The sequence below is a fragment of the Anneissia japonica genome, unplaced genomic scaffold (genome assembly GCF_011630105.1).
Source record: "Anneissia japonica isolate Jap-2015-1 unplaced genomic scaffold, ASM1163010v1 scaffold256_len832006_cov191, whole genome shotgun sequence".
Classification (NCBI taxonomy): domain Eukaryota; kingdom Metazoa; phylum Echinodermata; class Crinoidea; order Comatulida; family Comatulidae; genus Anneissia; species Anneissia japonica.
The window spans coordinates 569,537-584,259 of NW_022691310.1; the positions used below are offsets into that span (position 1 = coordinate 569,537).

The 14,723-nt window shown below is 34.1% G+C and overlaps 1 protein-coding gene across 1 annotated transcript in view; it reads left to right on the forward strand.

Moving 5' to 3' along the window:
• LOC117100029 overlaps positions 1–14,723 on the forward strand; it is a 29,879-nt gene that overhangs the window by 13,951 nt on the left and 1,205 nt on the right. The window contains exon 4 of the mRNA XM_033239579.1: positions 1,019–1,054. Coding sequence (XP_033095470.1) covers positions 1,019–1,054 — 36 coding nt within the window. The remainder of the gene's footprint in view (positions 1–1,018; positions 1,055–14,723) is intronic.

Below are 14,723 nucleotides of genomic sequence, written 5' to 3' on the forward strand. Positions count from 1 at the left end.
CTGTATGTTAGATGTTATGTTGAAAACATTGGTGCTGTATTTGCAATAAGGTTGGAGTTGACTTCCACTCTGTCCTTGGGCAAGAAATCCAGAAATCTATGCGAATTGGCCTGATCACTATTGACTGCAGCGTTATGGACTACTCCCAAGGAAGCTGATATGTGTTCCATACTGTAGGCATGTTCCAATCAGCTTTAGATTGAAATTATTATTTTTTTCAATTTAGTTATTGTTGACATACTTGTATAGAAAACTTGATTATTCTGAATCTGGTATTTAGCCTATCCTTCTACATCAGGTACATATGTCACAGTGTTTGGCTTCACAATTAGGTACTAGTTTCAAGCCAGCCTCCTAAACATTGGCTTAATTCTATTTTAGGCCAAATTCTTGGCTTCTACACCAGGATTTACCATAAATATACTTTAGTGCCCCCTTTTTTGTGATCAACAAGGAAATAGAAGAGCTATTATTGTGTCTTTTCTTTGTACACATCAAATTATTTTCCCACCAGTATACTTCACCACAATATTGGGAAAGTTTAAAGGATGTAGAAAACTTAAGCAGTTTACAGTAAATTTAAAATATGACAGGTGAACAAACCATTTTGAAAAAGTCAGCAATAAATTAAAGCTGAATCATGGATTTAGAATCTTGAATGTGTCTGTCTGGTCAGATGTTAATGAATTGCAAATGCCATTGGCTAGTGATCAATCTTGGATAAATTGCATTTCAGTTATTGAATTGGATTTAGGAATTGAACACAAGTAATCCAAAAATATGGAGACAGATTGACTGTCGCAGCACTTGTATAGTTTGTTATTGATTTCACTGTATCCATGATAGTTATACAGATAGTTGTATGGAAAAAAGACGTATTTTCAGAGTTCATAATATTATTACTCTTCCATCTTGTATCGTGATTTATGAGCAATTGGTTTTGTAAATTCTGACCACACAATACAGTTATTGATATACTGATTTATTTTTTATACCATGCCTCATCATACATACACAGACAGGGAAATATACGATTTGTTTCACAATCCAAATGGTAAGACTAAATGATTTAGCTATTGTGTTGTACACATTATTTTTGTATGAACATTTTGTGAATTATGCATGAAAAATACTGTAAAGCTGTTTCAGTATCCAATTAATGGTAAACTTTTTGTCAAGTGAATGTTTTGAATCAAATTCCTTTTCTTGTGAATACAGTAGTATTATGTATTGCATTATTAAAGAACTGTAGTATGTCAAGAGTGCAAGGCTGCTTTGGGGATTATGGAGGCCTAAAGGAAATTTCTTCTAGTTTTCAACTTTTCCTCCCACTAAAATTTATTTGATGACACTTCTTTTATGGTTAAGGTTATCCATGCCTGTGGCGGATTTAGAGGGGGCGTAAGGGGCGTACGCCTCCCCTATTTTTTGTAAAAAGTAATTTTGTAAAGCTTATCAGAAAATCACCATGCAAAATATTAAATATCAATCAAATACAAACTCAATGGCGCTAGAGGTTTAAGGGAGATTTGCCACTTACCAGGGACTCTTCCCTGAGACTTTACTCAGTTTGCACATTCATGCTTCCTCTTTCTTTACCTGGCTGGATCTGCCCCTCCAGAGACCCTCAGATAATAATGGTTCTTTTTGGGCAATTATACATTTTACTTGCCCTCTCCTCACAGGCCTTGGAGTAGCAGTATTCTGAGCACCAACTGGGATATAACAGCTCTTCTAATGTTTAGTTTCCCCCTCCGCCAGAAGGATATTATTTTCTTTTTAACTTCATAAAGGTTTTGCACTCAAGGTCCTAGAAATACCTTAAACTATAATGCACCTTTTCTAGTACTGAATTGCATGGCAGAAAAATATTAATGAAAGGAAGCTTAATTGTTTACAGTCTATTGCATGTTCAGTACAATTTGTAATGTATAGCTGTAGAGTTATTTTCGTTATCGGGTAAATATACAGTATTGTAGTATACATCTGTTTTATCTGCAGTACCTGTACATGTTCACATAGTGGCTAATCATTACATTATTCATGCATTATTATAACCAGCAGAAATATACATACTGTACTTGAACCACCACCATGCTTAAACCTAATGTTTAAAAATAGCTCTCTTTGGTTTACTAAATACAGGCAATTTGTACTGTACAATATACAGTACACCGTAGTAATACATGAGTGTACACCGTCCAGTAGATGGTACCTAGAATAGATTGTTAATTTGCACATGTAGAGAATCGGGATAAGAAAAAATGGCAGTGAATATAAATTTGCAGTGTATGCTTAACTGGTAAAACTTTTTAAAAATTGAGAAAAAACTTGAAATAATAAAATATGTCTTTGAATTACTGATAAACAAATCATACAGGCCAACTTTGAATAAGAGCGATAAAAAATTATTAGTTTCAATGATTTACAGACATTTGACTACAATGTCTGTACAGAAATAAAGGGTATCCAATAATGGTAGGAATATATTATAACATTATTCTTTTTATAAATTTTAAATGAATTGAAAAAAACAAATAGCCAAGTAACTAAAATATCAAAGTAAGCAATTTAGTACAAATCTCCCTCCAATGAAAGACCACTTCTGGGACTGGGATCTCCATTGTCTTTTTTTTAACAGCTTTGGTTTCTAATTAGAATAATAAAGATAAAAGACATAAATGTCAATTTGGGACCACAGAAAAGGTGGTTTTTAATTGGAGGTAGTCTTTAATTGGAGTGGTCTTTAATTAAAGGGAGACCAAATTTTTTTAAAAACTTGTCAAGTTTATGAGATTTTAGAGACGCAGTAAAGGATAGACAATGGCTTTTAACACATTACTTATTTTATGCTTTGAACTTTCCTTTGGAAAGTTTCTGGTGTTTAACTTTACATTGCAGTTAGTGTAGATATGTTATATTGGCTGTAAATACTGTACATGTACCTGTAGGTCAATAAATTGCTATTGTAGTTTATGGGCAATAATTCTGTATAATCTGTGTCTGTAATAGGAAACTACCGGTATTGTACAATGGCAGTACCCATACTGGTACCCTCATTTCTCATCTACAGTATACACAGTATTAACAGGTTTAAACATTTCTTAAAGAAGCACAGAATATCAATGCCCTTCTGCATTATTAATTGTAATCTAATTAATATATTTTGTCATCAATAATTTTATCTTTGATATATTCATCATCATCAACACCATTATTATTATCAATCCAATATCACTGTCATCTTCATTCATGTATCAATCAATATTTTATACTTAATCATAATATGTTAATATCATTATCATCTTCACTTCATTGATATGTTGTTGTCAATTATTAATTCTACTAATCGCCCCGGTTTAAGTACAAGAGGGTAGCCCAGCACAACACAGGAGTGGATCCAGTAGAGGAGTGGGAAGGGTAACGTTCCAGCCCCGTTTTTAAAAATTTCAATGCAATGTTATGTGCCACCATTGTGCACCACCCCACCTCCACTGTTTTAAACATTTTGGATCCATCCTTGATCAACCTGCATCATAACTCCTCACAAGGTCTATTCGGCAAAGACACTAAAAAAAAAAGGTGTCCTTTAGAATTTTAATGACATGTTAAACATAACATCCACAACAATTCCCTCCTTAACTTCCCGTTCATTTAACAATATACATCACAACCTCATTCAACACCGTGTGGAGCACAGGTTTAGTATGCTAGGTATTATAATTGTCATAATACATCACTTTCATTATAATCAACGTCTTCATCTTTATCATTGGTCATTGTGGTCGGTTGCATTGCCATATCTTCATCTTTTTCATTTTCGTGGTATTCTTCATCATCGCTGTCGTCGTCATTTTCTCATCATTATTTATAATATTGATACACTGTATCAGCATCATCATCACTGCTCTCATCACTAACACTTGTCAGAACTACTCAGATAGTCATTATTATCAATATCTATATAATCAAAGTCATCATCATACTATCAATTATAGTGTCTTTGTCATTGTTTATATTAAAATGATTGCAATAATTATAAGGCTAGCACTAATACCGTATTACGTTATATTGATTGTGGTCTTCAGTAAATTACTAATTGTAACACAAGGCAAAATCTTAATACCATAATCTAAATTTAAACTATGTTGTAATTGAGAGATTGGAGACAGACTTGAAGCCAGCATTGCTCATTATCGTGAATACTTTCCTGTTAAAATCACATGATTAATTCATCCTTACCATGGCCTACAGTGCATCAAATAAGACAAATTGCAGTGCGGTACTGTGTTGTCTTTAAAATGCAACATTGTTCAGCTGGATTGTTGAATGTGTTTAAGATTTTCATTATTTATTATGCATTGCTTTCATGAATGTACATACATCTAAGAGTGACTTACTGTCACTTCTCGCTAGGAGACAAATAATAGTTGTCTCAGTCGTTAATCCTCACAGTATATGCTTGCTGCTCTTGAATAAAGGCGCCACAACAAAAATGGTTTTTTTTTTTCTATATAGCAAGGGTACCAAGTTTGAAGAAATCCCTTCCATGAGATCTTGTTAAATGAGCTTCCAAACATATTTAATTTTTAAATTTTGCTGCGCATAGTGATGTCAAATATGGCTGACTTCAGTGAGACAGTTGATAATAAAGTAGTAAAAACATGCAAATATTATGCATTTGCTTGAGATGGGTTATTTTCCAGGGAAATTTGTGCTTGCTTGCGGGAGTACGGGAGGCCGTCCCAATTTCCAGGAGATTCTGGTGAATTCAGGGAGACTGTCCTCATTTCCGAGAGACTCCCACGACTTCCGGGAGACTTGAGGACACCTGATACACTTTTTTTTTTATGAGAACCAGTAAAAATTTGCCCTGCTCTCAAATAAGTTCCTATCAAGATGTTTATTGTTGAGGATTTTTCAGGGTGTCTATTCGAGGAAGGTTTTCAGTTTTTTTGGTCTAAAATGGATACATATGCACTCAAAACAGCCCCTAATTTCATTGTAAATGTGGGTGGAGGTGCAACATATCAATACCGTCAGAGTATGTTTATATAAAGTCTTATTGTCATTGATGCCAACCAAGTTGGGAAAAAAAATGTAATTCTACTGGTGTAGAAATAATATGTTGAGAAGGATATTGCTTCCATTAATTTTGATAACAGTTATTTAGGTGGCGTTTATTCAAGGAAAAGATAAACGCTCCTGGATATTCAAAACAAGATGTTTATTTGTATAAATATGGTAGTTTATTTTAAATAAGCATCATGGTACAGTATTATTATACGAAGTGTCTATGCGTACGCCGAGTCGTAAGCATTAATCATAGGCTATGCTTACGTCGATCTATTTGAAGGGCGCCGCTTGCTTCGTGAGTACGAAAACGTCCTATTGAGCATGTGCAAATTTTTTTTTTTCTGTAGCGCGCACTTGGTGAAGTTTCAAGATGGCTATGAAAAATTGTCAGAAGTTGTATCGAGTTAGGAGAAAGAAAATCACAAAAATTTATATAAACGATCTTCATGTAGCATCAATTCTGCCTAAAAACGTGCACCTAAAAGAAACTTCAAACCCGAATTTAAATTCTATTCAATCGATTACGCCTGCATAGTTAATATTGCCGTAGTAAGGCATGTTTATAAACTCCTACCTTTTCAAGTGCTAATTATTGCCATGTGACCTTGAATGAGCTGATTACAGGACATCTTATCTCACCATGTTAATAATCAGAGCTAAGTTAGTACAGCCCATATTTCGTGGTACAGTTAGAAATCATTTAGTTAGTAGAGAAAAAGAAAGTTATTTTTTAAGAGAGTTTCCTTTCAAACATTTCAGTTGTTAAAAACCTTGGTGCTTAAACCGAAATATACTACAGTGTTTTTGTATATTAATAACAAAATTGGATTGAAACTGTGTCACGCTCTCTTGTAATTATTGTATGCGTACTTGTTCATAATAGGAAAATTAAGAATTTTATAGGGACACGGATCAAGAGATGTTGGAAATATCGGGGTGAGGGATCGAGATAAGAGCACCATAGGGGAAATTCTTGTTTTTGATTTCGCTTTTTAATTATGTACTGTAATGTACAGGACAATGATTTAAAATCAAAATATCACTGCAGCAGGCAGGTCATCTCCAACATTCTACACATCATACATAGATACATTGTCATTATTATTTCAGATATACAGTAGTATTGTATCAATATCAACATAAATTGGGCTAGATAGGCCTGTCTAACAATGAAGTACAGTATCACAATGAACAGACGGCACTCATGAGGAAAATACAAGAGCTTGGCACAGGTCAAATATTTTTACACAAGGATGATATGGAGTACTTGTGTAAAGCGAATTAAGGCAGGCTAAATAGGCAAGTGCTACAGAAACTACTGTAGGTAAGCTAGAATTGGGTCCTCGTGTGGGAATGTACTATATGTCTGCCTCAGTTCATGATGGTGCCTGTTCTTTTGGAAAACTGTGGACTAGACAAAGCTCATGCCTCGACAACGTGAAATAGTAAGCAGATCAACGAGTAATAGATCGGCGTAAGCATAGCCTCGAAATATGCTTACGCCAGCCCTGCGCATGCTCAATAGATCGGCGTAAGCATAGCCTATGACTAATGCTTACGACTCGGCGTAAGCATAGACACTTCGATTATTATACTCAGAATTACTAACTGTTACCACTGTAACAATTAGACCAAATTCTTGATTGTGTTGGCTCGTGGGCCGGCCGCCTCCCTGAATCATTAAATCATTTCAATGTTAGATGATGATGACAATGACAATATCCCATACTTTAATGCTCTCTGTTCCAATATGATTTAATTTCATCATCGCAGTCTACTTACTATAATTTATGTTGCTATACAAGCTTTATGTTGTCAAGTGTTTTCATTAGCGAAATTGTTCATACAGCAAGTGGGAAAATGAAAAAATAAGAATAGGGATGATTTAATATAGTATTGTTCAATAACATATTAAGGTTTCAACTGAAAATCAGATTGAGAATTTTAAAAATGTAAAAAAAAAACCAAATTCCTTTGCATCTACCCTTAAATTTGTGGGAAGAAATGTTTGCAGTGGAATATCTGTAAATCATTTAACAAATGATTTTTTTTATCTGTGAATTATTGAAAGTTTGTAAGTTCTATGTGTGTATTATTTTAAAAGAGTAAGTTTTATTTTAATTGTTCAAGTTCTCCAGATTTTTTTGGGTGAACTTTAAAATGATCCGAAACAAATTCAGTAGAACACCTAATAAGGGGACATGAATATTAGTAACATCCCTATTAAGGGGACATGCCTTAAGTGGACACCCCTTAAGTGGAAACATTTTTTGGCACCAGACGAGGGATTGTGTATCTTTTAACACTAGACAAATTGTTTTCAGGGGACATCCCTATTAAGGGGACACTTTTTTTTTGGGAAGGTGTCCCCTTAAGGGTTCTACTACTGTAATCTGAAATCTGGCCAGCACACATTATCAGTCGGCTGGGCAAATAAATTTCATCACGCTATGTGTAATAGTATACTGTAGTGCTTCTCTGACAGCAAAAGTATAATTCATACATTCAACAGTTGTCATAATATCAACCCTTCATTAACATATTTAGTGTCATCATTATGATTTAATAAGATTTATGTTTTAGATATAGATTTATACAGAAATTTAAATGTTTTATAGTACATTCATATTTTAAATATTGTTTTTAATTTGTACTTTAAATTAATGTCTTTTTATATTAGCTTGTTTACCAGGTTTGTAGAAAACCAAAAGGTTCACTGATTAATCTCAGATAAGATAGTATAATACATACTCCAAATATCGAAATGCACGCCATCGTGTCAGGATTCAATATTTCGACATTAATTATGTCATCATCAGGTATTATGTCATCATCATTCATTTACAGGTTTGTAGAGTGATAAATAAATATTCTTTAATTTTATTTGGAGTAATATTATAATATTATTGCTTGCAGTATTATTTATAGTTTACTCAATTTCATGTTTATGTAAGACTTGTAAGACTCTAACTAAGTGTACTGTAATAATAATGCTTGCATAATCAAATTTTTATGGTAGCTCTTTTTATTTGAAGTACAGTATACTGTACGGTTACTTTACTCATGACAACACATTTAGAACATGTTGATAAAGGAGATTGGCTGTTGTTATTAACAAGATATAGACTCAAAAAGAATGTGGAAACAAAATTGTCACATTAAAAAAAACCCAATATTTAAAAAAATAATATTCTCATCCAATTTTTAGTAATTTACCACTTAATAAAGGATGGAAGTAGAAACTTAATGAGGTTTGTACTGTGCTGCAGTCAAGTTGATGTTCAGTCCTGAAATGAAATACTGATTTTGGTTAAAACTTTAAACCCTAGTATTTAAAGGCAAGGTTCTTAAACAATTAAAGCTTCCATAACACTAAATTTTGAAATATTTTTATTTTTCATTTTATGAATTCCAGCAAAACAAACAGAAACAACAACTATGTATTAATGGAGTGGCAAAAGTTGTCATATGACTATTGTCACTCAAAACATAAAACAAGCAAACAAGCAAGAGAAAACTATATAGATTTCATATTGAAATATTTTACTAATCATAATTTTTGTTCAATCCACCAGATACCTACTGTCTTCTTAGAATTAGTAGGGTATGCAAATGTGCATATTATATTTTATTATTAAGTACATCAGGTATTGTTAATAGAAAAGAGTCTCATATTACTATATTAAAAGGACTTAATTATATAACTATCAGGTTTAATACACTTATCATACAAAGCCTGATTTTATTAGTTTCATTGAACCATTCGTTATGTAAGGTTGTCATATATTATACAGGTATATCACTTTTGTTTATGTAAGTATATGTAATAAAATTAGCTAAGTGCTCATTGTTATTCCAGCATAGAAAATGGAAATACAAGCTTGTATATAACTGATTCTAACAGCCTTTTATTGAATCGTTTAAGGTCAGATGGCAATCACTGTCATAGCAGGGCTACAGTATTGTTTTTAACTATACAGGAGCTTAGCTACCATCATACCCAAACAATAAATGTAAAATTAATTATATATAGTGTAATTAATACAATATAGTACATACAATTTAAAACAGAAAAGCAGACTCGAAAATGTCTTAAGCCACTTTCAGACAGAGACAAGTTACCGCAATATTGCGGGAATATTTCCGGCTTCGCACTCTCTATGCAAAGGTAAAAGCTAACTGTTACCACAATATTGCTGTTATGCGGCGTTCCATCTCGTACTTACAGTAGTAGGCCTAATATTACCACAATATGTTCATTAGGGTTTGTTGAAGCATGTATCTGAAATGAATACAGGTCACATTCCTGCAATATAACCCCAGTATTACTTTATTCAGTTTGAATATGATTTTGAATTATACAAATGTGAGGTTAGGTGGAACAGAATTGTTAGATGGAAAGTAAAGGGTGACGAAAAATTTGACAAATGTTCAGGATAATTTAGATTAGGAGCAATGGACTACACAATAACACAACAGGCCCCATGTTGTCCTCACACTCATTTTAAAAGTGGTATTATTTAATAGGAACTTTTGCCTACATCAAAATAAAAGCAACGATCCCCTCAGTCAGCGTTGATTCGGTAGGCCAAGCCCATGCGATGGGTGTAATCCACAGAAAGAAGTTTGGTTGGTATGAAAGCGTGCATGCTGGTAAAGCATACCGGCATCGTTACTACAATATTGCCAGCCCTGTCTGTCTAAAAGTGGCTAATAGAGACAAAATACAGTCAGTTAACAGGTGTAATTTGATGCTTCATTGATGAGAGGTTAGTAAGCATTACAGCGTCCTTTTATACACAAGCTTGAACATTCCCATGGTACAGTATACACTAGGCGTTGATAAGCTTTCGGGATGCCATTTAGTTTGCTCATAAAGATAAAATAATATGGAAGTGTTTATGCCTGTGATTTGATAACACTGTATGTATTGTGGGAAAGGTTGGATGGTAAAGAGGTTCTGCTTCCTGTTCTCAACATTAGTGTTTACATAAAGATATGGTTTAGTGATACTCTTCTTTATACACACTTAAGTTCCGACAAGATAATTTCCGATCTATAATTTTTCGTTTTTATGTTCAAGTTTAATAGCATGTGTACTATATTTTGTTATTTTTGTACTTTGGTGGGAGGGGGGTGGGGTTTCGCTAGAGAACAGGGGGATTTGATAGAAAAGGGTGTTTAACCATTAAAACACCTTCCCCCTGGCTACAGGCCTGTTGTAGGATAAGTAAGAAGGAGAGAGAGTGCAGATGGTTCGGGCATGGTTCAGGCCAGTTGCATATTCCCCTTCTTGGAAAATATACAAAACATATATATATATACAATATATAATTTACTGGTAGTTAATTTGGTTTTATGAAAAGGAAATTCAAATCATATATACAGTATTTAGCATATATTGACTATGGTCTCTATGTGTTTTTAAAAAAATTATATAACAGATGATAAAATAATATGAATAAACTACTCCTATTCAAGTTTTGTGGCCAACATGAATCATAAAAGGAGAGACTTATGTTTATTGAAACTACCTGACTGTTGTGAAGTGGAAGTCTATTCCACTTTATTGGAGACGTAACTGATTAAGCAGTGTTGCCATAAGTCTGTGTGAGTGTTAAGGGTGAGGGTGTTTTCCGACTTCTGAGGTGTCTTTAATGACTTAGATCTTCAATATTCAAGGTTTTCTCCCTCTTGAAAATGGTCAGGTAATTTTATCTCATTCTCATTACATTACCATACTCGTGCCAATAAGCACCCTGTTTGAATAAGCGCCCCGTTTGAATAAGCGCCCCGTTTGAATAAGCGCCCCTCTCGAAAAACCATTCCTCCTAACATGGAAATTGTCTTAAGCACCCCGTTTGAATAAGCGCCCTCCTAATTTGAATAAGCGCCCCTCGGTGTTTATTTATTTTTTAATACAATATTTTGTGATTGATTTTTTTTAGCAAATGGTAATCTAACTAATAGAAAAGACAGTAAATTATTTTTATTTTGAAACATACACAGAAATTCATATGCCAGAGGTAAAGCTTAATACTGATTTACAAAATGCTCTGAAATGCTATTGTTCGCTGCCGCTGCCGTATGGTAAGCTGCAATATTATTATCGTAAATATGTTTTACTTTATCATGATTTATTTTTGTAGAATGATCTGTTGTTGACATTTTAAATTTGAATACAAATTATGTATTAAATTCAATATGCATTTAGAGGGGATGTTGAAATGCGTTTGTTATGATACAACCTGGTTATTCTTTATGATTGTTGTGATTTTTAGTTTTGTTGTTGATTTTCAGGTAATATATCTAGCCACTGTTTATAATTGTAGTTTTCTGGGTGAATTTATCAAAAATGGTTATCAATGACAAACTAATTTAATAGTTTTACTGTTTTTTAAAACCTTTTACAGTTGTACCCAGTGATGGATTCAGTGTCTGCCAAAAGTTGCACATAGTCTTTAATGTACAAAGAATTAATGACCAGCCTATCGTAAATTTCAACCTTCTGGAGGTGCCATTTGTACGTCTGCCCCCATCCATGGTGGGGCTGATGTAGTCTAGACCTTTCATCTATACATATTAATTCTGCTAATCGTCTCTGTTTAACTTCACCTACTGTATTTCCTCTGAAACCGCTGGCAGGATTGTGCTCATCTTCCATACACTGGGGATTCTATATGTCACGAACAGGATAGGCTACTTTTCAACGCTAGATATTGGACGACAAGGGGAAAAAAAAAACAACAAAAAACCACCGAAAATCATGTACCTGTTTCGCCATGTTTCACGAGTCGCCTACCTCACATAAGTAAATCCCCTCTCTTAATCTGTACTGCACTGCTCAGTGACTATTTTCTCTGTGCTCAGATCCAAAAATTATCGTCAGGCCATAAAAGAAACAGTCTATGTTTCACAGCTTCATTACGTCACCGCGCATGCCTCGCATCAACAAAAATATGATTAGCATGTTCGATCCTGATCTGATTCTACATGACACGAACACGGAGGTTTATCCATTGTACAGTATACTACTATAGTGTTATATGCCTCAAACGTATCAGCAATAAATGGCATGTTTAGAAATCGATCAAAACAAAACATAAACGTACGCCTGGGCACAATTAGGCATGATATTACAAGTTAGGCCAAGGCCTAATAATTTCGGCTGGATCTAAGCCTAGGCTACCCTAGGCCCCTCTTTCTCGAATCCGGGTCAATTTGCATCGGGTTAATAGGCTATTCTTCCAAAATGTGATTGCATGACATCAACATAGCGACACTAAAGTTTAAGTTTAGGATCAAGCCAGTTCCACCAATCAACAGCTAAAATTTATGTAAACACGTTGGATCAACAGGGTGGATCCAGTAAGGGGAGAGGGGGTAATGGAAATTTAGGGTTGAGCCACTTCCACCAATCAACACCTCGAATTGTGGATTAAAGATTTTAATGAATCCATAGTTCATCACATTTTAGCTACCATCAGTTTACAGGAGCTGACCAAGGCAATTCAACAACAGGACGCACATCGCGGGACACGACTCTGGCATTGACATTCTACACGCTACGTTCCCCTTCACGCTTGACTGAGTGTAACATGCTGTGATTGTCAAAAAATTAACCGTCAGCGTGGGACGAATTAATTACCCATGCGTGTGTTTAATAGTTAGTTGTCATCAGTGCAAAATTCAAGGGGACGGCCAGCCAGCCCGGCCCCTTCCCTCTCCCCAGATTTTTCAAAATTGTAAAAACTTGGAGAAAAAAAGAAAATTACATTCAAATTTCTACTCTGAGAATGCCATTTCCGGCCATCTAGAGGTGGCATTTAATCGTAAATTTTCATGATAACCACTTTGATTGCTAAGGCCTAATGATATTTTGCACTTACATTAGACTGAAATTATATTCGTCATTTCAACATTAATTTTACCAATGTTGTGGTGTAGTGTGGTTCATGAGACTCATTTCGCAGAAATTTGTTGTATCTACTAACTCATATGTCTGTTTTGTGCACCTTAGTCCAACATTGTAAAAATGACAGATTAATATTATATGAATAAATTATAAAAAAGTTTTTATTAAAAAAAGGTAAATTTTCAATTTCTATGACTTTTCATTTTGTCAATTTTCACAATTCAAATTGTAGTTTGTAAAAGCATTTAACACTGGTACAGGCTCATGGTCAAAATAATTCAGGTGCAACAGATTTACGGAAGTACCCAAAATTATTAAAATAGTAACTAACACAATAAAACGTATGGCACGCATAGACTAATAATTGACGACTGTACTCGCAACTAGTATCGGGTTGTCGATGCAACAGTAAAGATTAAAGGACTGTACGTACGCGCTATGTTTGCGTGTGGAGATGTGCGTTGTTGAATTGCCTTGAGCTGACGGAGCTAAGCTGTTAGGCTAGTATTCAGTGGATCAATTATAAGACACTGGAGTAGAAAATATTGATCCAAATGTCATCATCGAACGAACATTGCATAATGACATCATCTTTTGTTGAATTGTAACAATTGGGTTTGTGGTCTACATAGGAATGATTGTTGAAGGCCTACACTGAATCTATTTTACATTCAACAACAGCTGGAGACCAGAGTTTGAGTCAGGTGGTTTTCTTTATATTATTACATTAACATTTATGTAATTTATGTAATTTCCAGCAATGGATTAAATAAAGAGTATGTCTATGTCTATGTATTTCTAAATTTTTAAATACTAAAAATTCTTTTTCGAATATCATGAGAACAAAATTTGCTAAATTAAAAATTCTTTGTGGTTTGATGTTTTCAAAATTGGACATCCACAATTATGATGTTATCAAGTATCTTGTGATGTCACCTTTAAAAAAAAGTAATAGATCTTTGTCAAAGTGTGATTTCATCATAACCTTCAGTTGTATGAGATAAAGCCTATGATTGTTTAATGAGACTTTCACACTAAATGTAATTTTTTTTATTTAAAAAAATGGATCAGTAATAAGATTAAGGACGCTGGTGTTAGCGCATCGGAAACATCGTCTGAATTTCAGTTCAGATCTGAATACAGCTCTAGCATGGAGTAAACTCCCAGGTTTTACACACAGTTTAGTATGGTTTAATCTAATGATTGTTTTTGTGTCTATTTCTCGGTGGCATTGACACATGTTACCGTCTGGCAGTTAACCCTGTAAGAGCGAGTAAATCTGGTGGAGGTGCATGATGGGTACTACTACCATGAGATAGGGGTGCCCTATTACAAAACGAATGGGGTCCGGAACTCAACAAACTTGCGTTTAAAACTCGAAACATGCGTCGTAGAGATGCAGCACTCGTTCAGTATGAATGCCTATTATGGTCTTTTGAAGGACACTCTGTAGATCGTGGTAGTGCTTTTCTCGAGACACAGTAATAGGAATTTACAGTAATAGTCAGTAGACACATGCTTCCTTTTTAGGCTATTTTTTATATTGTTATTATTATCTCATTACCTGTTGATACTTGATGTGATGTTTATTATTATTATTTTATTTATTATTGAATGTCACTCCTATTAAGTGTGAGCTGTCGTGACAAAATGAGTCAATTGTGGTAAGCCAGGTTTAATTTGATATATTCAAGAAAATATATCTGAAGTGTTATTTTGATAAAAATTTGGT